This window comes from Calonectris borealis, chromosome 3, assembly GCF_964195595.1.
Source record: "Calonectris borealis chromosome 3, bCalBor7.hap1.2, whole genome shotgun sequence".
Lineage (NCBI taxonomy): Eukaryota > Metazoa > Chordata > Aves > Procellariiformes > Procellariidae > Calonectris > Calonectris borealis.
The window spans coordinates 128,128,752-128,156,004 of NC_134314.1; the positions used below are offsets into that span (position 1 = coordinate 128,128,752).

Here is a 27,253-nt window from a genome sequence, read left to right on the forward strand (position 1 = left end):
TCCAACGGTCTTGGTCTTCAGGGACATGGGAAGGAGAAAGAAAAACTGAAAGCAAGTGGGGGGGGGGAAAACACAAAATAAAGAAGGAAGACTGAGTCTCTTCTGTCACCCTTTCCGATCCGATGGAGGTAAAGCGTTCCTCCGGGCAGCGTGCGTGAACGTCTGGATCACGCTCCTGTGCAGGGATTTGCCGTGGGAGCATGTCACCTCTCACCGCCCGGGCTGTCTCCTTGTCCCCTCAGGCACCTGCCGGAGGCGGTGGCACTTTGGGTACAGTTCGGTTGCACTTTGGGCTTCGGTTACAGTTTGCAGGTGCTTATTCCAAGAGTCACTGTCTCTCGACTGCTGCTCCATGGCTCTAGGAAGAGGAGGCTGGGATAGAGAGTCCATGGATGGTATTTAGAGGGTCTGGAGATTTCCCCACGGGGCTGGCAGGTTTTCTGTCCACAACTGCAAGGAGGGTAGAGGGGGGAAAAAAAAGACAACAACAAGGCTGGACTCCAAGCACGTGGCTGCAGCTGGGCATGTCCCACATCTGCACACACACGGATCCTCTTCCAACAGCTCCCCAAAAATGGCTCTGCCCCCCCCGGCTCCCATCTGCCTGCCCCCAGGAAAGCCAGCCCTTCAGAGAGGGGCTGCCAGGCTCCGTGTATCAGACCTCTCCAGGGGAAACGGAGCGGAAAGGGGGGACGCATCCCCCGAGTGATAGGGACCGTGATGATGACAGTCACCCTCTGCCATTGCCGGGGGTCTGGATCTGCCTGGGGAGGTGACCCAGACCCATCCCAGCCACACAGAGAACACATCCCACGCGCTTTCTTAAATCCTGTGGTTGGGGTGCCCTGGGAGGGGACCGTGCCACCAGCGCCGGGAAGGGGAAGGGGAAAGGATCTGCACACCGTGCCAGCGGTGGGTAAACTCCTCTTCAGCTTCTCCCCAGCCCAGCTCATCCCAGGCACAGGCCGGCCCCGGGAGGCATCACGGTGCAGGGCCCAAGGCTGGGCCAGGCTCCGTGTATCCCCCCGCACCGTCCACGCACAGACCTTCGGTGTGGGGAGGGGATGCCAAGTCCCGGGACTGCTTGGGATAAGCAGGAAGATTTTTCTGGGGAAATAACGGCTGTGAAATCGGAAAAGGAGGGGCAAAACTGCCCGGCTGAGTTTGTCTTTATTTTCTCTCTCTTTCCTTATTTATGTCTTTCCTTCTCTCTCTCTCTCTGTCCCTTTCCCCTCCCGCTGCCTCTCTCTCCCCCTCTGCCGATGCGGGGGCCGGGGCCGCGGGGCCAGGAGGCGGCGGGAGTGGTGCGGGGCCGCCAGCCCACCCCGCCAGCTCCGCGACCCCCGCGCCGGGCGGCCGCCCGGCCTCCGCCAGCCCCCTGCTCGGGGCGAGGGGGGGGACGTTTTGCCGGATAATCCGGTATTTGGTTTGTCCCGGATAAGTAGAGGAACCAGAAAACCGATCCGAACGAAACGAAAAAGAAAAAAAGCTTTTAAAGGGGAAAAAAAAACAAAATCACAAAAAAAACCCGCAAAAACTAAAAAGCACAAACGTTTAAAAAAAGTCTGTGGGGCTTTTGGCAGAGACAGCTTGAAGATTGGCAAGTTAGAGAAGTCAGGCTACAAGTCACTTAAAATACCTCGAAAAATATACTAAATACGCACAGGTCATCTTTCCTCCTTCGTTCGTTCGTTTTATTTCCTTCTTTTCTTCTTTCTCTCTCTCTTTCCGTTTCTTTCTTTCCCTTTTTCTTTTCCTTTCCTTCCTCTCCCTCGTTTTCTCGCGCTCTGTTTCTCTATTTTTTTTCAAAGAATTGGTTTACAATTCTCTATTTTCGCCCATTGAAACTCGCAATAACTCATCCCCAGGACAGCTGATGTTATAACTCGCAGCAGGTTGCCGTAGTTAGATAGAAACGGTAAAGGGTCGTATTAAAAAAAAAAAAAAACCAAACAAAAAAAAAAAAAACCAAAACAAAAAAACCCCACACCACCCCGACAACAAAGAAATGGACTAATAAGTGGGAAATGAATTGCAAATGTGAAAAAGAATACAAAGTCTAATACCACGGAAAAGGAGAGAAATATCGACGGGGTTTTTATATCCAGAACAGATGAGTTGGGATTTTTAAAACGAAACCGCCTATCGAGGAAATAAAGCTTCCATCAATGAACCGGAATAATTAGCAGGAGATAAAAGAAACGTCTCAATTAGTAGCCTTTAACATATACGTTGAAATCAAACCCATGTGATTCTCATAGGGAATTTATCTTTAAATGCTCCCCACGGCGGGGGATTTATAATGTTAATAATTCCTAGTCGAGACCTCTGCCTTCCTCCCTGATCTGCAAGGCTCCGCGCTAAGATGGATGCCGTTAGCACCTCTTTCTATCCTTGTTAATACTCCGAGGACTTGGGGAAAAGCAAATTCCGCCGGGAAAGGAAAACCGTCTCTGTCCGGGGGGACGAAAAGCAGAGGATTCGCCCTAAATCTTCCCGCTTCCCTGGCGATTTCCAGCGCAAAGGACGAGGAAAAATGATTTCCAGTGTACAATCCCGATGAAGCCGGGCGGGAAGGCTGGACCGGGACCCATCGAATACTGCGGCGGGGGGCCCCGGGGAGCTCACAGCCCCCGGCGGGAGCGGGGTCTGCCCGAGGCGTGGGCAGCGGCACGGCAAACCGCGGGGACCGCCAGTCCGACGGCCCTTATGGTGGGGGGGAATATTACGGATATTTAAAATATTCAGCGAGGCAACCTCTGCCTGAAGGTGGAGGGACCCGCACCGAGTCCCTTAGCCCCCCTCCCGCTTGCCGCGCCGCCCCCGCCCGGTCCAGCCGCCCCCCGCTCCGGTGTGGGTACCCCCCCCCACCGGCTCACCTTCCCTCCCGGGCTGCTTGAACGCCATCGCCGTGGCCAGGTCGCCGCCGTGGACCGCCACGCCGGGCCCGTGGTGGGCCAAGGGGCTGCCCTGGGGCTGCCAGGGGTGGCCCGGGGGGATGTAGCCGCCGGCCGGCCCGGGGTAGACGCCGTGCTGATTGGAGGGGGGGTAGGCGCAGGCCGGGAGGAAGCTGCCCACCGAGGAGAGCCCCGGGGCGGGCTGGGGACAGGCACAAAGAGAGACGGAGGGTACGCGGGGAAGCATCGCTGTGCGGGGCCGGGGCTCGGAACAACCCGCCCGGCTCTGGGTGTCGGGGTTCCCCCGTCGGGGAGATGGGGGTCCGGCGGAGGGGGAGTGGGAGCAACGGGACATCGCCCCCCCACACGCCTTGTCCCCTCCTGCCCCTCTCCCTTGTCCCCTCTTGCCCCCTTCCCTTGTCTCCTCTTGTCCCCCCCTTGTCCCCTCCTGTCCCCTTCCCTTGTCCCTTCCTGCCCCCCCCGTCCCCCCTTCCGCCCCCCATAGCAGTTACCTGAGGGTATTTGATATCTCCTTCCATGGCAGCCTTGTCGATGCCGTTGACCGCCTGGGCCGCGGGGAAGGCCGTCCTGTTCACGCTGGGCCAGTCTTCCATTTTGGGGGGGTAGGCAGACCCCTCTGTGCCAGCCAGAGCCCCTGGGGAGGAGAGCGCGGCCGCCCCGTTAGCGTTAGCCCTCTCCCCCCCGGACCCGGATCCGGCCCGGCCCGAGCAGGTTTTGTCCCCCGGAGCAGGGATTGGGGTGAAACGAGGGGAAAGCCCGGGTTTGCAAGTGCCTCTTCGTATAAACCCGATGGGGGGGCACACAGATCCGCCTCGCCTCCCGCTCCCCGCCAGCATCCCGGGGACGCAGCCCTCGCCCTCGACACCGGGGCGGCCCGGGAAAGGCTCGGTCCTGACGGCCGAAATTAGGTGTGCCGTGGTTTGGTACCCCACCGCGGGGAGAGGTTGTGGCCCCCCACCAAACCCAGTCCCTCTGCCCGGCTCTCCGCGCCCCCCCCCACCCCGTCACTTCCACGCTCCCGATAATTTAGGAGGCCCAATTTCTCTTCGGACGAAGGAGATTTATAAAAGTGACATCGGAATTTTAAAGATAAATGATTGCACGGAGGGAAACGCATGCGGTTGATTTACTCGGGCTTTTGGAAGGATAAAAGGACTGGCACCCCCCTCGCCGTGTCCCCCCCCGGAGCCGGCGGGGCTGGGGGCTGCCGGCGCTCCCCTCGACCCCCGCGGCTGCCCGGCGGCCGCAGCCCCGGCCACAGCGCGTTCCTCCATTCCTCCTCCGCGGCTCGGTTTTGAAGAACACCAGGGCGATTTCTCGGGGCGATCCCGGAAAGCGCCGTGCGCGTTTTCCGAGGTGGCTTGCTTGCCTTCCTCTTTTTCTTTTTTTTTTTTTTTTTTTTTTTTTTGCCCCTTTTGCTTCTCCCCTGGATTGTTTTCTCCCCTTTTTACCTCCCTTCCTTTTTTTTTTTTTCCCCCCCCCCTTTGCAAAGGGAAATTCAGGGCTCCGAATTTGCGGTCGGCAATCTATCATCCCTACGAAAATATTTTCCACATTTTTCATAAAAAGTTCAAGATGTCTGAGCCTCGCCGCATCTGGCCCCGCCGCCCCGTCCTGCCGGAGCGGGGTGCGACGATCAAAAAAAACCCAAAAACCCCACCAAAAACCCGGGTTGGGGGGGGGGAGAAAACGCTGCTCCCCGGGAGGGGAAGGGGCGATCCCCGGGGGCGCGGGGCCGGGGCGCGGTACCCACCCGTCTGCTCCACGAAGGTGCGGATGCCCAGGATGTTGGTGACGGAGTGCGCCGAGGGCCAGGAGCGGGGCAGGCTGACGTGGGCCGCCGCCACCGGCGCCCCGGGGTGGGCCCCCATCTTGGCGGCCGGCGGGGCCATGGGGCTGGGGTAGGGGTACTGGTAGATGTGGTTGTAGGGCAGGGCGGGCTGGGGGGGCGGCTGCTTGCCGCCGTCGTAGGGGCCGGGCTGGGAGAGGCTGCCGATCTTGTTGCGCAGGATGCGGCTGATGGAGCTGACCGAGGGCACGTTGTACTTGTCGCAGACGCCGTCCGCCAGCAGCCGGTCGCGGATCTCCCAGGCGAAGATGCCGGGGTCGCCCTGCTTGTAGTCGCGGATGTGCTTGACCACGTTGGGGGTGGTGACCCGCGGCTTGCTGCCGCCGATGGCCCCGGGCAGGATGGAGCCGGTCTCGTTGTAACGGGCCAGGATCTTGCTGACGCAGCCGTGCGAGACGCGGAGCTGGCGGCTGATGTCGCAGGGCCGGATGCCGAGCTGCGCCAGCTCCACGATCCGCAGCCGGATGGCGTTGGGCAGCGGCCGCCCGTTGACGAAGACGCCGCCCAGCTGGTTCACCTCCCCGTACGTGTGCTCTGCAGCGGGCCGGCCGGGCGCGTTACCGGCGGGCGGCCCGCGGGGCGGCGGGGGCGGAGGGAGGGACGGGGACGCGCCGCCGCGCCGAGTCGTGGCCCCCCGCGGGCAGCCCGGCCGGCCCAGGGCCAGCCGGCAAGCGGGCGTGGGACAGGGACCGGCGGGGAGGGGAACGGGAAGGGGGAAGGAAAAAGGGGGAGAGGAAAAAGGGGGAGAGGAAAAAGGGGGAGAGGAAAAAGGGAATGGGGAAAGGGGAAAGAAAAGGGGGAAACAGAATGGGGAAAAGGAAAGGGGAGAAAGAAAAGGAAAAGGGGAGAAAAGGAAAAGGGAGGGAAAGGAAAGGGGGGAAAGGAAAGGGGGGAAAAAAGGAAAGGGGAAAAAAAGGAAGGGGGGGAAAAGAAAGGGGGGGAAAAAAGAAAGGGGGGAAAAAAAGAAAGGGGGGAAAAAAAGAAAGGGGGGAAAAAAAGAAAGGGGGGAAAAAAAGAAAGGGGGGAAAAAAGAAAGGGGGGAAAAAAAGAAAGGGGGGAAAAAAGAAAAGGGGGAAAAAAGAAAAGGGGGAAAAAAGAAAAGGGGGAAAAGAAGGAAAGGGAAACGAGAAAGAGAGAAAAGGAGAAAGAAAGAAAAAAGAGGGGAAAAGGAGAAAGAAAGAAAAGAGCAAGGAGAAAGAAAGAAAGAAAGAAAGAAAGAAAGAAAGAAAGAAAGAAAGAAAGAAAGAAAGAAAGAAAGAAAGAAAGGAGAAACAAAGGAAAAAAATGAGGATAAAAAGACAGGGGAAAGAAAAAAAAAAGAGGAACGACGAGAACGGGAGAAAGAACCGAAAGAAGAGAGCGGAGCGAAAGAGGAGGAAGGGAGCGGGGAGGAAGGGGGGAGCCGAGAGCCTTCCCAGCCGGGCACGTCGTGCCGGACCCCCGCCCGCCGCCCCCACGGCCCGGAGGGCCGCGCCGCAGCCCGGGGCCGGCGGGCGGGGGTCCGGCCCGGTGCCCCCCCCCCTCACCTCCGCCAAGCGACACCGCGGAGCCCGTCCCGGAGCCCTCCCCACGGCCGCCCTTTCTTACCCATCGCCCGGCGCCGGGGGAGCGCCGCTCGGCCCGGGGAGGGGGCACCGCCTGCCCGCCGCGCCGCAGCCCCGGCCCCGGCCCCGGCCCCGGCCGCCGGCCCGGCATAGGGGGCCCGGGGAGCGGCGGAGGGCGGGCCGGCTGGGCGGGAGCCGGCGGCGGGGGTGTCCTGGCGGCGCCGGGCCGGTTCCCCGCTCGCGGGGAGCCCCCGCCGCTACTTGGGATCAATTTGACGTGGGAAACACGTCAATCTCGGCCGTCACGGTGGAGGCGCCGCCGCGGGCCGCCCATTGGCTCCCGAGCCGCTCCTAAATGGCCGCGGCCGCCGCTCCCCGCCGCCAAGAGGGGGGGACCGGGGCGGGAGGGGGGGCCGGCACCCTCCGCCCGCCCCCGCGGGGCCACTGCCCCTTCCCCGCCCGGGGCTGCCCGCGCCATCCCCTTGGGACGCCCCCCCACTCACCCCCCGCGCCCGATTTAGATATGCGGGAAGGCGGAGCGGGGTCCACCGTGGGGGTCCCCACGCCCCCACATACACACACCTTGAGGCGGCAGGGTCCCGCCGGCTCCCTCCCCGCGCTCGGTCCCACGCGGGACGCGGACACGCGTGCCGGAGCACAGCACGGACACCTGGCCCCCCTCCAGCCCCGACGGCCGCCGCGGGGCCGCGACCCACGGGCGGGGATATGGCCAGGGGATCTGGGGCGGGGGGCTTGTGCTTTCGGGGGGGAGCTGCGCTCGGCAGCGCAAGTCTGCTCCGACACCTTCCCCCCCGCCGGCTTCCCCTGCAAACCCGCTGCTGCCCACCCGGCATCGAAATCCGCGCTTTTCTTACCCGAAAAATAACGCACGAAGGCAGCCTCGTGAAACGTGGACGGAGCGAGTGTTTGGGGGATTTCTGTGGGGTTCCCCCCCCCCCCCCCCAAGAAACGTCGATGGGAAGATCGCGAGCGTTTCTCCCAAACGACTGGAAGCGGGGGGAGAGGCAAACGGCGTCCTCTGCCAGGGCACGGCATCCGTGCGGGGACGGGCACGGGGAGAAGCCGCCACGCGGTGCCCACCCGGCCGCCCCCTCCTCTCCCTCCTCCCCTCCCCGAGGCGTGGGATTAAACCCCCGCGCTCCCGCCGGGGTCGGGGCAGACGGTGCCGCCTGAGCGTTGGAAATCGGTCGTCGGGAAAAGAGAGCGGATCGATTAAAAACCAGCTGAGAATCGCAAAGGGATGGGTGCCTGGTGTTTGCCTTCCCCTCCCCGGCCCCCCCCGGCTACGGGCCCCGGGGGAGCGCCGAGGCGATGAGTTTGCCGTCCTCAGCCTCCGGCGGAGCGGGGCGGGAGCGGCTGCCGGCAGCCTGCGGGAAGGAGGCAATCGAAAGGCGGCCGAGGAAACCAGGTGCCTTTCTCCCTGCCCTGGTAATCCAACGGGACGATTTTTTTCGGGGCGTGCGGGGGTCCCCTTCCACCCGCGGAAGAGACTTTTCCCCCGGGGGGCCGTTCCCAGCCCGCAGCCGGGCTCGCCCGCCGCCGCCGCCCGCCCGGGGCCGGGGAGAGTTGCCCCCAGCCGGGCTGAGGAGGAGGCCTGCCGGGCAGGAGCTCCTGAAGCTCCCCGGGGCCCCCCGGCTGCTTGCTCCTCGGAGCATCCCCGGGCGGCCCGACGGCGCGGCGGGGCCGCCTCGCAGCGCTGCCGGGGCAGCAGCCCGGCAGTCGCCGCGCCTGGCGAGGATTCCCGGCCCGGGCTCGCCCGAGCCCACCCGCCCCTCCTCGGCTGAGCCCATCTTTTGTCTCCCTCTGTTGGGAAGCGCGGAAAAATCCGCCGGCTGCGGACCGGGGCCGCGGTGAGGGGCTGAGGGGAGGGCAGGAGCCGTGGGCCGGGGGTGCCGTGGGCCGGGCGAGCCGTGGGCCGGGCGAGCCGGGCAGGAACCGCTCGGGAAAAGCCGCGGAACCAACCTGGGCCCTGCGGGCTCCGGCGCTGAGCTCCCCACTGCGCCCGATTAATTAAAGAACGCGCGTGGCTGCGCCGGCTGAATCCCTGCGTGCTCGGCCCCACGCAGCCGCACGGCCCCGTGCACACGCGGTGTACGCGCGGGCCCGCGGTTTGTGCGCGCTCCTTCTCCTCCCGAGGGGCTCTTACCGTGATGCACTCACGCACACCCGTGACCACAGCCAGCTCGCAGCCCTGCTCCGTGGGGATGGGGTGCTGGGGGGGGCTTTCCCTAGGTGTTTAAAGAAAAAAATACACCCACCCCACAGCAGAAGCAACCCCCCCGGCCAGCCCCTCCGCCGGGCACCTGCTGCGTGCCGCATCCCCGCCGCATCCCCCCGTGGCTCGTCCCCGCTCCCGCCGGACGCCCGGTGGGGGGGGTCAGGGGCTGCCCCGGCGGCTCTGCCTCGGCAGGCTTTGAGCCAGAAAGAACAAGAGAATTTTGGCCTCGTTAGAGGGGTCGGGGCGCGCGGCCGCGGGGCTGCGCGGCTGCCTTGTGCCGGCGGGAGAGTGTCCTCCCCGTCCCGGCCGGGTGCAGGCGTGTGTGCGTGGAAATAGCGGGGAAGGAAAGGAAGAAGAAGGCAAGGAGAAGAAAACGAAGAGGGAAAAGGAGAAGAAAACGAAGAGGGAAAAGGAGAAGAAAATGAAGAGGGAAAAGGAGGAGAAAATGAAGAGGGACAAGGAGGAGAAAACGAAGAAGAAGGAAAAGAATAATAAAAAGAAAACGAAGAAAGAAAAGAAGAAGGAGGAAAATAAGAATAAAAAGAAAACGAAGAAAGAAAAGAAGAAGAAGGGAAAGAAGAGGTAGAAGAAGAAGGAAAAGAAAGAAAAATTAAAAGAAAAAGAAAAAAGAAAAGATAAAAAAGCAAAAGAAAAAAAGAAAAAAGAAAAAGGAAAAAAGAAAAAGGAAAAAAAGAAAATGGAAAAAAGAAAAACAAAAGAGAAAAAAGAAAAAAGAAAAAGGAAAAAGAAAAGAGAAAAAAAGAGAAAAAAGAAAAGAGAAAAGAAAGAGGAAAAAAAGGAAAGAAGAATAAAATAAAAAAGAAAAAGAAAAAAGAAAACAAGAAAAAAAGAAGAAAAGAAAAGGAAAAGGAAAAGAACAAGGAAAAGGAAAAGGGACGAAGACAGGGCAGGGGGCTGCGGGGAGCAGGGCAGGGCGGGGCGGCGGGGCAGCCGGCGGGCTGGCGCAGGTAGGGATGCGGGCGGGGGGCTTTCTGCTCTCACCTGGCAGAGGCCGCTGGGAGGGAAGGGCAGCGAGCCCCCGCGGGCCGGGGCGGGCCGGCCTCAGGTGCAGCCGAGCCGGGCCGGGCCGGGCCGGGCCGGGCCGGGCCGAGCCGCCCCCGCCGCGCCGGGCCAGCAGCGCCGGGGAACCGCTCTCCCGCTGCTGATGCCAACCCGGCTCGGCAAAGTAATTAATGATGCGCCCCAAATGCCCTTCGTGGTGCTCAGCGCCCTACGGGCAGGTGGGGGCAGCGCCTGGGGGCTCCCGGCACCCCCAAACCTGCTGCCCCCCGGGGCCCAGGCCCTCCCGCCCGCCCCCCGACCTTCCTCTGAGATGGTTTTAATTTGCCCCGGCTCCTTTTTTTCCCCTTCCACCCCCTCTTTCTCCGCTCCTCTCTCGGCCCTCTCGGTTTATCGGCGCTCCCTCCCGCTCCGGTTTTGATTTAGCGTCGTGAACTCACGGTCCGGCATGGAAAATATTAGGCCGGGGCTAAAACTTTTTTTTGCGGGGGGGGGGGGAAGCCCCTGTCCCCCCCGGGGTGCGGGACAGGCTGCCCGGGCCGGGAAACCCTCCCCGGACTCCGCTCGGGAAGGCGCGCTGCCCCTACCCCTCCCTCGGCACCTCGCTCCTCGGCGCAGAAACAGATAAATACCCTTTTTTTCCTTTTCTTTTCTTGCTAGTGCTGTGACGGAAAGGTCAGGAAAATCCCCTTATTTTAACTATATTTAATTTGTGGATATTTTTGTGGCGTGCCTTCCAAGGAGCTGAGTTTTGTGCGACAGACGCACTGTTAGTTTTGCTGAATAAAAATATGTATCAGCAGTGAAGCAGGTAGCTCTGAAAGCTTTTTTTCATTTTTAAATAGAAATACCAAGAATATTGCTCTACTGCGGCAGCTGGCGATTAGTGTAGTTAAAAGTAGGGGTTGCCGTGTGTTTCCCCATTATTTATTCTATTCTCATTAATGATTCAGAAACACTGTGGCTCTTAGAGGGGATATTTAGTTTAGTCATGGTTGTGGAGCTCATTTTCTGTCACGATCAATCAAAACTGGAAAATCCTATTGCAGCGGGTTCAAAACGAGCGCCTGTTCGCAAAAGGCACGCTGCAAAGCATAATGTTTCTCCCTTGCAAAGTGGAGTGCAATATTATCTGGGTGCCTGTGCGTGTGCTTTTTGTGTCAGAAGGATCACAAAATTACTTCTGACAATTTTTTTTCTTGAGCGTTTTGACACTGGCTAAATATAGAGAGTTGAACAATCCCCCTGTCGTGACAAAAAATGCTTTCTGTTTTCTGAAGAAAAGGCTTTGAGAACTCAAAAAACAAAATCATTCTTCAAAGCTTAATGTGCTGTCTGAGCCATTTTGTTTAATCATATATTTCAGTTTGGTAAAGGCCACAGGTTGAGTAATTAACAATAACTTGGTTTTATTTGTCAAAAGCAATTTAGCTGTATAAAATATACTCCACTGCAAGCCAGAAGGCTCCTCAATTCCACATGGAGAGAAAAAAAATACCAAAACCCCCGGATTTTTAGGTTTGGATTTTTTTTCCTAAAGACTAAGTTTTTGATCACAGATTCTTAATGTGAAAATGATAGCAGGATCCTGGATCCTTAATTCTGTCTAGTTCTTGTGTAAAGCGTTGTTGAGCTGAGGACAATACAGATCATTTAAAATTATTGCCATTGCTTAAATAAATAGCAACGGATATATCCTACCTTTCTTTTTACTGACAGTATCATTATTTTCTGCTCCTTTTCTGCCTGTAAACCATTTCAGATCACTTGTAAGTCACTGCATGTGGATTTGAAATCTCTTTTAATGCCCTGAGGAGCATGGAGGCAGTGGGAGGGTTTTTAGCTACAGTCCGAACCCGCCTGTCTCCCATCAGCTATAGAGGTGCACAGCTGCAGGCCATCACCTTAGCTTACCAGGTATTGAAATTTTAAAAATACAAAGCAATTTGAGAACAATATTAAACAACTCTCAACGCTGACGGCACGCAGAGGTCTCGCTGGAGGGGAGGTTTGAGGGCTGTCAGCAGAAGCGGGCGAGCGGGACGGGGGCTGCCTGCTCTGGCTGGCTGTGTCTCAAAGGAGGGGGCGAACCGAAGCCTCTTCCTTGCAAAGGCTTAATACTGCGAAAAAGACATCTGTCAGACGTATGCGAGGGGGACTGGCTCGCAGGAGCGGCTTCATTAAACGCCAGGGTCGGTATTGAAATTCAGTTCAGCTGCCTGGGGATGGACCGGGCTGGACTGCCCCGGCTCGCGCTGCAGGGGAGGAGGCTGCAGCGGTGGGGGTCTCTGAGGACAAGAGCAAAGCACCACCGCATCGCAGCCCGGCAGCTCCAGGCTGTCTTCCCAGCAGAAGAGTTTGGGGAGGATGAAAGCATGCACCCATCCTTTAAAAAGCAGGTATGAAACCCTAATTCTGCATGGGACAGCGCTGCCCTCCCCACGCTCACGCAGAGTCTCACACTGCTGGCCACAGCGGCATGGCGTGAGGGGCAAAAATCCCCGCACCAGCAGCTGAGCATCTCTTTTTCTGGCTTTGTTAGGGCTTAGATTCAAACCGTTGTGGAAGCCGCGCTCCGGCATGTAATGTGGTTGCAGGGGCTCTGGGCAGGTGCCGTCTCTGCTCGCAGGCGGTGAGGTTGTCCCCGGGTCCCCGGTGTGTATGGCAGCGCCCGCCCTGCTTCCTGGGTAGGAAACGAGGTCTGGCACCGCAGCCACGCTGGCCACAGGCCAAGGGGCAGATACCTTCCCTTTGTGTTATACAGCCTTCACCAGGGAACTCAGAGCCGAGGGCGTCGCTCAGCTTTTCAATTCCCTGCGTTTGCTGAGCCCATTACAAAAAGACACCTTTCAACTTCTGCATTCAGGTCCTTTCTTTCCATCTCGTCTCTAGGAGTACTGAAGGCACCTTCTGCACAGCCCCCTCCTGTGCTCTTCCCAGGGCGAGAGCAAACACCCATCCCTCTCCTGCAAATGCTCATCCAGCCCCAGCACCACACGGCACTGAGAGAACCCACAATCCTTGTGACTTTGGTGGGAGCTGTAAGTGCTGTGAGAGATGACCGGCACCTTCTCAGATGCAGTCCTTGTCTCCTGGCTGGCCAGCTGCCCCCGAGACCACTGGAGTCAGCGTCTGTCTCTCCATTCACTTTGCTGAATATTTCTTTGGTCCTACAGTGCACTGAAGGAGAAATAAAAAAAAAAAAACACCAAATATTTTTCCTTTAGGTTAAGCTCTTGCTTAATGTTAAGCCCATATGGAAGTCTTTGCCTCAGTGTAAATCTCTGCAAGATCAGCTTATTAGCTTATGCCCAACTTTGCAAACAAACGTCGCACGTGCTCGCCGACAGAAGGGATGAAGGGCTGCTAAACCTATTCCTTTGTTTTCTTATTGAAATGGTTTTCTCATGACCATAATGAGGTGGGAAGGCCGCACACTTGGCAAAAAAACGGATGTTAAGTTGTGCTGGTGGAAAAACACATCGAGCAGGCTGAAATAGCACCGGGTCGGCTTGTTGCATTTGGCACCGTGCGTACGGAGAGCGGCTGCAGGCTGAACGGCGTGCATGTGGCCCCGCGGGAAGAGCGGGGAATCTCCTCCTCGTGGAAAATATTTCAGATGAGATTCAGATACCTTTACTCATGCTTAAGTCAGCCAGGCTTTATGGTATGGATCCATCCGGCACATCACCCCCGGCTCTCAGAGATGGTCCTCCATCGGTTTTATGTGGGATCTTCTCATCCCTAGGGAGTCCTGAAGAAGGACCATGGGAGAAAAAGGAGGGGGTGTACATCAGGGTGACCTGAGCCCATGGTTTGGAAGAAAGGCAGGATAAATAATCCATCCAAAAGAAGGCACCCTCCAGATTAGTTTGCCTCATGCATTTTGCTCGATGTCTGGCTTGAGGCTAGGGGTGGTGAAGGATGCAACAGGTTAAATTTTATAGTGCTGGGCTATGAATATAATGTATCTTCTGCAGCTCTTTACGACCTGGTGCCACACTTCATAGCTCTTAACAAGGGCGCTGTATGAGGTATGCGCTCAGCGTGTTGTTCCAGCAAGCCAAGAGCTGTGTTTCATGGTGTTGTACCAAAGCATTTCACAGAGTTCAGAGCCATTTAGTGGCAGGTAAACTCTTTTCAGGGATCATTTCACAGCAGAAACTTGTATCAATATGAAAACGCGCCGAGGTGGCAGGGCAAGAGTGAGGTGAGCGGCAGAGAACATTCTAACCATCATAAAAACTCTGAATAATCATCGCAAAATTCTGTTTATTTCTCCCTGTATGTGGCACGGGGGATATAAAATAGGATTTACAGCACGTAAAGCTGTGAAGAGCTGCCTTGTCTGTTCTAGCCCACTCCTTCAGCCCTGAAGCACCTCTGTGGGAACCGCTCCAGCGATGCTCCCTTTGCTTCTCGTTCCTGCCTGCACGTGCTGGCAGCGTGCTCCTCACAAAAGGCCCTTAAAATTGAAGACAAAGGGAAAAAAATACCTTATCTTATCACACTACTCTGGAAACTGAGCAAAGACTGAGAGTGGGCACTGCGAGCAGCAGCCTGCCTTGCACAGCCCTTCCTCCTCTTCTCCTCCTCCTCCCATGGGCGCAGCAGGTAAACCCTGCAGACATGGTGCCGCGGGGCCGATGCACTCACGGTCCTGTAGTATTTGTTTCACGCATCCCTAATTAAATATTGCCAGCTCCCAGAGCTGATTTGCCAGGTTTGCCCATATTCTCCCCCCACCGCTGCCTGGCCACAGCAATGCACCATGACCTGGGCACGAAGCTTTCTCAAGGCTTCAGCTCAGCCAGGAGCTCTCCATCGGGTCGTTTGGTGCAGCTCCAACACCAAAACCATGGCATGGCCGGAGGGATGAGCTGCAGGTGATGGGAGGGAAACCCAAACCCTCTGACCATCAGCTCCTCCCATCCCCTTTGCTCCGAGGGACGTGCTGTCCATCGCAGTCCTTGGCCAGGCAAAGATGGGGCTGGTCGTGCAACTGTGGTCCTTTTCCCTGCCGTAGGAATGAGGGGAAGCTTGTGAAGTAGGTGACGATGCAGCTTTGGAGGAACTGCTTCAAATGAGACTGGCAACAGCTGGAGCCGCATATTAGAAGGTGAGCCTGTGTAAGACACCTTCCTACTCTTCTTGGTGAAGCCAGGGTTTGCCCCGGGCTGGTACTGGCTTTATGCCCTGCTCCCTTAATAAAAGCACCCACGGATAGTGATGGGTGCTGCACAGCTTTGGTACCAAACAGGGTCACGCTTGGGCATGAATTATTTTGGAATGGAAGCGATTGCTCAGTTCCCCTTGTCTCCCTGACTCTACAGGGCTGGCAAGAGATTAAAAAAAAAAAAGAAAAAATAGTTATTTATGTCCCTATAAATTGTTTTCATTGAAGTCTTTCTCCAGAGGAAGAAAAGTTCTTTGAGCAAAACGGGTCTCTTTTTTGCAGGGGTGTGAGTTTGAGTAGAAATGTTTTGAGATACAAAACATGGTTTTCTGACTGTGTGTTTTTTTGACAGATGAGATAAGAGAAAATGACTAGTCCTGTATGGCTGGAAAAGCTGTTTTTTCATTTCAGGGAAAAGCCAAAATATTTTTTGATCTCTTTGGTTTGGGTTTGATGGGGGGGTGCTCTGTTAGTTTGCTTTGAAAGAAGGAAAAAAACCTCCTAGCTTGTTTCATTTCAAATTTTTCCTGGAAAACAGACACAACATTTTGCAGTAAACTCTTATAAAAAATATATTCGTGGCACCGGTCTGCAGCTGTGAGGGCATATGGAGTGGGAGAAGAACTGCTGAATAAGGTGATAGTGTTTTCGCAGCCACTTCTTCAAACCAGGATCTCACTTTCAATCGTGCCCTGAAACTTTCCATCTCCTCCTGGCCCCTCTTCACCTCTGCCTCAGTTTTCATCCCTGCTGGGCAGAACCCAAGCCCAGACCTGGTTTCACTGGAAAATGTTGGGATCTAATAAAAACAGATGTCGTTTGAAATCAGATGTTGTGTGAGACTGGTTGCATCAGGTCACATAAAAGACGCTTAGCCCCCTGTCCCCAGAGATGGACATAAAAAGACCTTTCTTGCTCTATACCCTCCCAAGAAAGCTCCAGAATAGAGGGACTTGCTGATTTTTTTTTGCATAACACACCAAAGGGTTTAACCTACGTAAATTTGGCTAATCCTATGAGCTCCGGTGGGCGGGGGGGAGCTGGGAGATGAAAGCGGACCCGACCAGGAGCTGACTGGGACTTGCATCGTGCAGGAAGCCAGGCATCTTCCAGGGAGCCTGCACGGACCTGGCAGCTCCTTCTTTCTGTTGAACCCGCGCCCACGATATCAGCTCCTAAAGATTTTAAATAACAAATTAAACGTGTTGTACGTTATGTGAATGCTGCCGCTGCTTTCTGGTAGTTTTCCTGGAACAGCGGCGGCGGGAAGGAGCGACGAGCGTTGGAACGGGAACATCTGCATCGCTGGCTGCCATCGTCGGATGGGGACCACGGACCGCAAAGAAAGAGCGGCTCCTTTCTGGAATTCCCCCTCTAAATCAAACGCTGCTCCTGTAGGGAAAGCATACAGGTTATTTGAGTTATTGTGTGTGATTGGACATATGCAATGCCAGAAGAAACAGCAGTATAGCCATTTGCTGTTCCCGAATCTAACCTGAACAGCTCCGCTCCCCAGGTTAAGATTTATTTGCATGGTGTGTCCTGTCTTCTGGCACAAACCCGATTTCCCTCCTCACTCCCTCTGCCTTTCTTCAACCCTCCTTCTCCAACAAGGGTTTGGGGGGGTTAGCAGCGCCCAGCCTCGCTGCCCCTGGCAGCTGCTGGCTCGGGATGGGCAAAGCCAGCCCCCGGCCCCCACGCTGTGCCCCATGAGTGCCAAATCCTGCCCTCTCCCCCCCGCCCCGAGGAATTCGGCATTGCCGTCGCAGAGCGGGGTTCCCCCTCAGCCCAGGACCGGGTGAGCGAGATCCTCGTGGACCGCCAGGCCAGTAATTCGGATAAAATGTGAATGAAACAATGTAAGAGGAAAATGTAAGCACAATTTGTAAAGGCTGCACACAAACAATGCTTCCTGCTATTAATTCAAAGGCATCAATAGCTGAGTGCTTTCAGGGCACAGTATCTATTCTGTTTTCCATTTATATGCTAGAATTGTGGTAGATGTCAGGAGAATTTAATACACATGATGTAGGCATATGAATAAGCTGGATCCTTTTCTGGGAACAAGTATTCATAAGTCTCCATGTGGTTCCACATCTACAAAGACATGGGTATTTATTTCATGAGATCTGGACTCCATTTCAGGCAAGAAAAATCCCACTGAAGCCAATGGGGAATCTTTCTGTTCACGTCAATGGATCTCAGAGCCCCAGTTCAGGAATGCACTTAAAACACATGCTTAACTTTAAAGCCAGGCTTAAGTCTCACTGAAGTCCATTAGATGTAAGCGTACGCTTTTGCTGAAAGATGAGGAATTTAAACAAGCATTTATGTGCTTACCTGAATCAGAGCTTGGCTCGCGCTCACAGCAGAGCGAAGCTGAGGCTCGTAAAAGAAATACTACAGAAATAGCACACATTTGAAGTTTTACGGGTCCAGGTTGTCGGTCTGCATCATCCGACCAGCGTGGGGGGAAAGGCTCTTTCGCAGACGAAGGCAGGGTTCGACAGGCGTTTGCATCTGCTCCCATTTCCCCCAATTGTCTGGGTAAACACCGCCGATTTGCATGGCCAGCAACGAGCCCCTCGGTGCTCGGCCCCGTGCGCTAGCCAGCAGCCCAGCCGGCTTTTGGGGAGGCTGCTCTGCCCTGCCCTTCCCCTCTCAGCCATCCCGTGAGCGACTGAAGCTCAGTGGGTGATTTTCAGCACTCCCACCACAGCCCCCAGCTGCCCTTCTCTTGCCTTTAGGGTTTCTCCATGCTTTTTCAGCAGAAAAAGGCAATTTGTCCAAATGGCTGCACTCCCCCATAAATGGCATGGATTTTTGGGGGGGAAAAGGCTGAGCACGGGCTCCCACCCCACCGAGGGCTCGTGCGTCCCTGTGGCCGAGCACAGACCCCCCACTTCGGAGAGAAAGACACCTCTGTCTTCCCTCAACAAGCACTCAGGTGTCCCGAGTTCACCCCTTGAAAGCACCAGTTCCTCCCCAAAATCCTTCCTCGGAAGCAGGCTGGCTCTGCCCGGGGGGCTGGAGGAAGCCCCAGCAGGTGCCGCAGCCCCCCCAGGGTAACGGTCTGGACCAAGTTATTGCCCCCCGTGCACACAATATAATTTTGGGGGAGCAAATGCAAGTCCTACAGGAGCCCGGTGGCTGTGCATCCCCCCTGGGGTACAAGCCGCTGCCAGCCATGTTGCAGAGAACGGGTGCGTCATCGCTAGCAAATACCGTCGGCAGGTCAAAAAGCGAGTCTCCAGCTCGGGCAGGGAGAGGAGGGGATTCCCTGGGCTGGCGGCGGGGTGGGACAGAGGGACCGGCAGAGCACAGGAGCGGGAAATCCTCCGGAGGGATGGACATCACCCTGTCCACTTCTGCCGCGTATTTCTTTTCCCGCTCCCAAGCCCTCACTCTGGCTTTTAGCAACCCCAGCTGAATGAGTGACCTGCTCTGGGCTCCAAGATTCAACATCTGCAGCGATTAATTTCCTCAGGATTAAGTTCCTCTGATTTAAAACAACAGATAATGGCTAATAAGGGGAAACATCCCTATCATAAACACTGCTTTGGCATTTACCATTTGAAATAATTTATATTCTCTGGTCTAGTGGGTTTGTATCACCAGACTTAATGACTGTTTCTGTTTAATTTTCAGATGCTTAATTGCAGTCGAACACTTCAACACCATTAAATTAAAACAAGCTACCAGCTTTTCCTTGCCTATGCTGCTGGCCTGGCTCCAAGTGACATTTAAAGCGATCTCAGATGTTTTATTCCTGCCACACAGGCTGCTCGCTTACGAACAAAAAGTGTGTGTGCGCGTCGGGGCGGGGGAGCGCGTGAAGCCACCAACATGGGAGCATTAAAAACTACTTCCAGGCAGAAGAGCATCGGGATGAGGCTTGGTAACCACAACTGCTTTCCCTTCTCCGGAGCAGATCTGCGGTACCTGGTCGTGCCGATGGCCGAGCTGCAGGCGGGCAAAGGGTTTGGGGGCACAGAAGGACCCCAAAATGGGAGCCGACCCAGAGAGGAGCCATCAGCCCCCAGCCTTGGCAGACCCCCCTCTTCGGCCCGACACGAGCTCTGCTGGGGCTTCGCTGGAAAAGATTCTGTTAAGGGGCTTTATCTCGGGCAATTTCACATCTTTGAGCAAATTTTCCAATGTGGAAGTACTTTGGGTTTCAGGTACCTATTAAAAAAGAGTAAGAGGAAATGGAGTTCCTCTATAAGTTAATATTCTTTGGTAATGGATGTTTAGAGTTAGTATGTGTCTTTACAACATCATTCATAGGGGTATTGTTTGCTTCTGACAGTTTTTCTTTTAAGATTAATGTGCTTATGAAAACCTTGTGCACTGCTCTATGAGGCAAGCTTGAAATCCATCAGCAATACCATCGCCATGACACAATGCTGGGAGAGCAAAGCAAATGACAAACAGAATCTGGTTTTTCAGAAACCAGTGTGTGTTGAAGAGAAATGATCTGAGGCGAAATCTGGCCTCTCTCCAGCCACCCTTCCTGTTCTGCTGTTGGCACTACCAGAGAAGAGGGAGAGAGTAAAAATACATGCGAGGGAGTGAAAGAAAACAAAATTAATTGGGGGGAAAAAATAACTCAAACCTGCTAGGGTTTGGTCTCCTTTTAGCAAACAAGCATATGGAAAATTCATATAAAGTTTAAAGACTATTTCAGCCAAACATGCTTGTTATACATATAAATAATTTCATCAGAGATCAGCGGAAACAATGCAATTAGAGGCGAGTTGCATTTAGCATGTTGGGATTGCATCCAGTTGACGTGCATCCTCGTGAAAATTCAAACATCATGGACCAGACCCTCAGCTACTCTCAGCTGCCAAAGCTGTGTTGATTTTTTTTTTTTTTTGTGGGTTTTTTAATGTTTGCTCGCCCGACCCTGATTAGGCGAGACAAGGGTCTGGCCTCACTGCTGCAGGAGACAAACCAGCGTGCAGCACGAACACGCTGGGTTAAGTGTTACATGCTGTAGTTGGACGCAGGGGAGCCGAGAGCCTCGCAGGAGGTACGAAACCATCGCTGGTAGGCGACGGCGGGACTCAGCCTGCCCTAGCAGGGAGCTGATGTGCTGCTCCGCGGGGCCAAGTCCTTCCCACGTCCCCCCCCAGACCATTCAGAGGGTTTGCGGAAAATGGGGTGAAAACGGGTGACATTTGGAGGAAAAAAGGAAGTTAAATGTTGCTCTTACTTGGGCAGAGGTGGCCTTGTATTCACACCTGTGTCCTGGTCATCTGTAGGAAGGGGAAGACAGTCCATGTCCCAGGCAACGCGGGGGCTGCGTGAAGGCAGCACCCGCCGCTCGCCCCGCTCCGGGCTAGGAGAGACCGAAAAAGCCTTAAAACAACATTTGTGCCGGGTTACCTGATCCCAGCGCTGGGATGAACGTAAGAACAGCCTGGATTCAGCCTCTCACACTCCTGGTTTGATCATTATCTCAAGAGGAGACACAATGCCTTATTTTTCTCTCTTTACAGCTATCTGAAAAATAACACTTAAAATTAATTTCATTCTCCCGAGTTCTTTAGCAGAGGAACGAGCAAACACAGGAGGCACAGACCGAGTCCTGTGCAGCTCCTCGCAGTGAATCCGCTTTCCTGGTGGAAACGTGTGGCACTGTATTTAATAAAGCCTCTAATAAACCTGAAAGCGATTCGTTTTCCTCAGACAGCCCAACGGTTGGAATCACCTGGGATCGCCTTCCCATCTCCTCTAGGAGCCTGAGCAGCTCTTTCGGCTTTCTGAAGGAAGGAGACTGGCAGGGGCAGGCCATCCGTCCGTCCGTCCGTCCATCCATCCCTTAGTCTTTCTGACCCCTATTGCTCAGTGCCCACCCATACACTTTGCCATCCTCTGGCAAACATCAACAGCAGCCTCAAAAATACTAATTTTCTACCAGTGAGATGCAGGGGCTGGGGCAGACCCCGCGCTGTGCCCCCACGCCAAGGAAGGGGCTCCCCTGAGCAGCTGTGAGGACACGGGAAAAGCCCCCAGAAGTGCTTCTGATTGCTCTGTCTACCGTAGTTTTCATCAGACCAGGTTCAGACAACCTCCCGGCTGTGGGTGCCACCCACAGCCCTACCAAGGAGGAGGCTCCATGACAAAGAGCTTGCCCTGGTCAGCAAAAGAGGGAAGATAAGCAGAGAACCAGAAGCCCAGGAAGGGTGAGCAAGTGCCCCAGGATCACTTATTAGAGAGGGGGGGGAAAAAAAGGCAGAGAGAAAACAGGGAAAACTCCCTTTCCACCAGCCCTTTTATTTCTCCATGGTCAGCTGCTACTGCCTTGAACAGCACCAACACCATTGTCTGTTATTTAGGATGCTTGAGTCCCCAAATACAATTTGGTGAAGCCACAACGCCCAATTTCCTGGACGGCTTTCCAGGGTGGATCAGTTGCGTGAGGGCTCTGGGTTCTGCTCTTCATCAACTGCTCCGTCACTTCTCGCTGTCACCATCATCACTTCTAGGATGGATGTTTGCAAAGCTGGGCTGGCGCAGGCAGGGGGAGCACAGGGAGGCGTGAGCCACCACGTCCACATCTCCAGCTTCTGCCAAAAAATAACAGCAAGTAAATGCCAGTTTGGTAGCAAAGGGACTCCTGAAGGGGATATCTTTCACCTCTTTGTGACTTCTTCCACAAATACTTCGTCCTTCAACACCTTTTTGTTGACAAAATCTCTGTCAATATAGCCTGAACTTCAAACTTGATACCATCTCCATATCAAGAGGAACCGGTTGCACCAGAAGTGCTGTTTTAAGAGTCGTCTGTGTGGAAACCCGGCCTCCTGCCCCCAGCCCTGGTAGTGGGGCTTGGCATGCGGTTTGCTTTGTGGAAGGGCATTTCTCATTGCATACATGCACAAATCCAACCAGCCTGGGTGCAGGGTGGCCAAGGCTCTCAGGAGTGGCAGGTGATGTTTTGCTGCTCCATGAGGGTATTTCTAACATGGAATGCCCTTAAAGTACCCCGTTTCTTCCATACAGCAGAGCACAGAGAATAAGCCCATGGCTTTGAAGATCCTATTGCCACGGAGGTGCTTTGTAGGGCCCCAGGATGGATGCTCAACCCGCCGACAGCACCTGTAGCCTTCTTTTCAAAAAGCATAAGCCAGCAGCAAGTTCAAATGCATCCATGTAAAGAAGGAGGCAGCAGAAAGCTTACCCAGGGAAGAGCAGCCTTCAGTACACCAAACACATTGCAATACACTAAAAAACAGGCTCTAACATGCTGCTTGAGACCATTCTGGAACAAAAATATCCGTACACTGCAGCACCTTCATTTGCTGGACAAATCTGGGTAGTTTTAAGGGAGGCACAACCCAGACTGTACCTACGGGAGCTTGGAAAGTCACGGCTGATGGCAGCTATGTGCTACACATCTGAAGCCTTGCACTGGCCTCAGCGCACACCATGGCCACACACCCGTGGAGAAGGGCTTTTGCCCAGCAAAGTACATCTCTGTGCTGGATCCCAGCCTATTTAGTTCAGTGGTACAGGGGAAACCTCTGCCCCTGTCAGAGTGAAATAGCCAGAACTTGGTGCCCAGAACCAAGAAGTAGTTTTATGAACCTTCAGACCCCAGGTTTCCCATCAAGATTTGCCCAGGAAGCATCTCCAAGGAGCCACGGGTGCTACTTTCATCCTGTCCTCACCCTGCCTGCAGTTTGCCACAGGTAATCTCAGAGGCAGGGCACAGACCGGAGGCAGCCACGCGTCGGGGGAACCAGCTCCCCATGGCTGAACACCACAGCCAGCCCTCGAGGGATGGGAGAAATGCCAAGGGAAAAGTGAGCAGAAAAAAATGTTGGTTTCTTTAAACCCTCACTCACTCAAAAAGTCACTGGAAAAAAGTACATATATATTTACATTAAAGCTTTTTCCTTTTTGGCAATGTTACTGGATTTAAGGGGAAATGAAAAAGCAGAGATGAAGGAGGTACCTTTATCTTATCAGCTGTCATTTTTAGAAATGCAAAGGTCTGAAATTTGAAAATGGAGATAAAGTTCAGCAGGGTTTCTTTGGCAAAAATTGGGTACATTTATGGATTGCCAGCACTACCCCCCGTGTGCATTTTCAGCAAAGCTTTAAATTTTTAAAATAAGGGGGGAAAAGTATTTTTTCTCAAAAACTAATTTCTCAGATGAAGAAAAGCTTGGGGCTGGGGTAGGTTTTTTGGGGGGGAAAGAGTCTTTGGGATGGTTACCAGCTCTGTGAGGCAGGTTGTCTCTCCACACACATCTCCGGAGCAGGTCAGAGCACGCCGAGCCAGTTATCAGAATGGACCAGACAGTCTTCTGAACTGAGAAAAGAGGGAAAAAAATATTAGAAAGAAGGAAGAAGCAGGCTGACAGCCTGGCCCGGGGCTTGCGCAGCCCGGGGCTGTGCCGGAGGGGCCGGCTGCGGCTCCCTCTAGTGCCGCTCCCCGAGAGGTGCCGGGCGCTGGGTACCCGGGATGCTCTCACCTGGCTTCTTGGAGCAGGAAAACTTTCTTTGGTGCGGGACAGTAAGCAGAGCTCACCCCAAGGTGCGTGCAGACACAATTGCTATTCCCTGCTAGTAATCTGCTCACGTCTATCCCTCAAAACTCTGTTTCATTGACCCATTTGCAACCCGGTGCAACAAGATCACCTGGACTAGACCCCACAGGGCAGCCAGGGCCTTCTCCAGCTCCTCCTGACGACCCCTGGGAAGCGATGGGAGGCACAGCTCGTCCAACACATACTCCCTGCCATGGTCTTTCTGTGGCGATTCCCAGAAAGTGTTAAAACCCATAGGAAATGAGAGGTCCAAGCCCCAGTTTACATACCTTATTATAAACCTGCGTACTTGCCAACACACACAGAAGTGCTACATATCAAATATTTGCCCAGGGAATCTGATTCAGTTCATCTGCAAAGAGGAACTGAAATAAATGAGAGGGGCTCACGTGTGCAGTCAATATGAACCACAATCTACACCTGCACCAAAGCGAACGCAGCTCTGCTGATTTACTCCTACGAGACTCAAACCCAGTAAAATCAAAGTGGGCTGCTTTGCCCTGTTCCGCACGCAGCTTCTTCAGCCCCATCAACGTCCCCTCCAAGGGAGAATTTTACAGCCGCCGAGACCATCATCTTGGAGCAAGGGGTGCTGTCAGGTACTAAAGCATGAGCCCTCTAGACCAGAGGGAAAGCATTTGTCCAGCAGGTCGGAGACTGCCCCAGACCCTAAATCTCCTTCCCAGTGAGAAGCAGCCTCAGCCCACTCTGGCCTGGCCGTTGCTCACGCATCGAGGGCTGCCCAGGGCTCCTGGAGCGTGCAGAGCTGCCTCGTCAGGGGCTCAACCTCCCGACACAGTGCCATCTCTGCCCTCTCCTGCACACAGCCCGTACAACACAGCTCTCCAGGACAGGAGCTGGTCGCAGGTTTAAGTGAGGGACGCCACACTGAAATGGAGAGGTCGCTGTCACGAGCCCCGCTCCAAAAAAGCGCTCCTGACCTCTCCTGCTGAGCCCGGGTGGCATCCACACACAGAGGAGCGGAAAAGCTCATGGACAGAAGATGAAGCCAAGATGAGAAATGATGGGCATCAGAAGAGCTCCTCGCACCACAGGGGAGAGCAGAGATAAACACAACTATGTGTGATGGGTGGGGAAAAAAACACGGGAGAGGGATGCTGAGGTCTCCTTGGACCACGGGGAAGGGAAGGTGGGTGCCCCCGTGGGACCTGGGCCCTGTGAGGGTGCTTCGCCGCCGGCGATGCTGCGCAGCACCGTGCAGCTTCGCGGCGTGCCGGGAGATGGCAATCTTCATCTTCCCTCTCCCTCCGCCCGGGAAGGGAGCTGCAGGCCTGCTACTGAAACACGCAGGGAATAAAGCTATTAAACTCAACAGCCTCGCAAATAAGTCCTGCGCAGGGAAACACCTCTTAAACATTTTAAAATGAATGGGGATTTATTTTTGTATTTAAAGCAATAACGTGTATTTGCCCTGCAGCGCATTATCTCCCTCTATATTCTCGAATAAACTACAGAAAATTAGAGTGTCTCTGTTATCTGTTTGCTATCTGCGGTAGGATTAGAGGCGTCATGAACTAAGCTTTGAATCAACAATGTTTTATTGGTTCATGTCACTAAAGGCTGGTTACGACTGAGCTAAATAAGACATCAAGCCTTCCTCCCTCCCTCCCTCCCGCCCGCAGCCTGGGCTGAAGCACTGCGGATGCTCGCGCGGGCGGCCACGGCTCCTCTTTTAGGGGAGGGGAGAGGAGAAAGGGGATTGCACCATGATTTCCAGCATTCCGTCCCTTCCGCGGGGGCCGAAAGGAGCTTCCCCTCCTGGGGAAGGAGAAGGGGATGGCCACAGCACGCTTGCAACTGCCATGGCCAGGCTGAAAAAGCTTTAGTTTAATTGCTGCTTCTCTATCATGTTTCTAGAAATAGACTTAAATACAAAAAAAAAAAAGCAACCTGGGAATCTGCACCCCTCCTTTCAGAGGTCCCCATCACACCGGGTCCCTCTCGCCTCTGGAAGATGGAGGAGAGGGATACGTTGCAGACACAACCACTCTGCAAGTAAACGCTCGAGCCACAGCAAAACAGGAGGGCAAAGGGATGGGTTTTGTGACCTCTGGAGATCTCTCTGACCATTGGCAGCCCTCAGGACCAGCAGGATTGGGTCTGTCAAAGCCCAGGGCCACATGGCAAGCCGGTCTCCACACCCTGCTCAATTCAGAGCAAGCTTTGGCCATTTTTTAAAAAGATGGTGAAAGGGTCATCCCTGGGGAGGCACCAGCCCTGACCTACCTTCAGCAACCACAACTCCTAGGCAGGCTCCTTTTCTCCAGGTAACAAACCCATGTTTGGTTTTAAACTACTATTTCTAACCACCCAGAAACAGGGAGATGGCCCAAAAATGGCAGCTAGGTCTGAGGCCAGGACGAATATCTCTGGCAGCACCAGTGCTGCACGGACCTCGTGGTCCAGGAGCAGCGAAGCGATAAAGCAGCGTGTTTGCTTTATTCATCCCTGTCTGAGCAGCAGGGAGGCTTGGCTGCGCACCCCCCGCCCCGCTCTCCCGACTTTCCGAGGAGAAAAGAAACGTGGAGATTTGATTGAACCATTTTCACCTCCAGCCATCAAGTTGACTTCTCTTCCAGAAAGAGAGATGAACAAAAAAACCTCTTAATGGGGAAAAAAATTGGCAAATAAGCTGACTGCCGCAGATTGTCCAGAATTATAAAGCACAAGCACAAGTTTTTAAAAAAGGAAACAACATCTCTACAAGGGAGCCCCAAATTCTGCCCCCCCAGCAGCCCCCAGCTGGACTGCCGGCTGATGCCAATGACTATGATGCTCTACAAGAAATCTGGTTTACAGCTCCAACGGACACAGCCCACCTCTGCATCACGTGAGAAAACCCCGTGATGTGTTTGGTACCAGTTTTGCTTTTCAGTTCCATTTCTCCTAGTGGCTCCCAGAGCTGATGGCTGCAGCGCAGCAGGAAAAGGGACCAAGGACACTTGGGAAAGGAAAACAGACGGATCACGACAAAAAGAAGGGGAAGAGGGAAAATGAAGAGTGAGGAAGGAGACTACCCCAGCAACCCAGGTAGAGCTGCTGTCATTTTGGTGCTGATTCCAGCCCAGTGCCCTTCCTCCCTCCCGTGCCACGCTGGTCCCACTTTCAGGTCCAAAGAGGACAAATGATGCTTCATTCACAGCACAACACCCACCTCGGCGAGACCCCAGCTCTCCCCTGCCTGTCCCCACGCCCAGCCAGGCCAGCCCCTCGCTTTCCCCACGTTCAAGCCCCGTAAGGAGTTTGGTGACGCATTGCCTTGCAGCCAGAGTATCTCCCTCCCGGCAAAATGAGAGTTACGGTGCTTGCAAATACATCTTCCTTACCTGGCTGGTGCAGGGAAAGGGGACACTTATTCCCAAAAACCTCATCCCAAATGCGTTGGTGTGATTCTCCTTTCCTCCTTCCTACTCATTTGTTTTTTCTTTTAATTGTATAAGTGCCGTTCCATGACCCCATAAGCCACCTGGAGAACAAAGTCAACGGAGCGGTGACAATCATGCAGGAGAACCGCAGTATTGCTGTTTGGGTGCTTGTGCTCGGTGCGTCGCGCTAGACAGAGGAGTGAGTTTTACTTCGCACTAAATAACCTTTGGTTCTGTGCATATAAGAAATGCAGCCGGGCTGTTTCCTCAATAAGATGTCCTTACTTAGTTTTTCTATTACTGTTATCAGAAAGGATCAAAACAGACAGATGCATTTACTGTTTTCCATCAAAAGATAATAAAAAGAAACAGTTTATAAAATCAGATTATATGAAAAATTGCCTAATGATTATAATTTCTAAACCCATTGCTGAATAATGATGTATTCAAGAGTTGTCATCGAATGATGAAAGAAACCTAATATGAAAGATTTTCTCTATGAAGAATGACTACAGATGAATTGCACACAGATACAATCCTCTGATAAAGGACAATAA

The 27,253-nt window shown here is 54.4% G+C and overlaps 1 protein-coding gene across 1 annotated transcript; it reads right to left on the reverse strand.

Annotated features, from left to right (window-relative positions):
* Positions 1-358: 358 nt before the first annotated feature.
* Positions 359-5,515, reverse strand: PAX1 (paired box 1; the record flags this gene model as incomplete). Its single annotated transcript, XM_075147954.1, has 4 exons — positions 359-450; positions 2,880-3,099; positions 3,410-3,552; positions 4,672-5,515. Coding segments are annotated over 4 exons (1,299 nt in total), but the record flags the coding sequence as incomplete, so codon positions are not given.
* Positions 5,516-27,253: the final 21,738 nt, after the last annotated feature.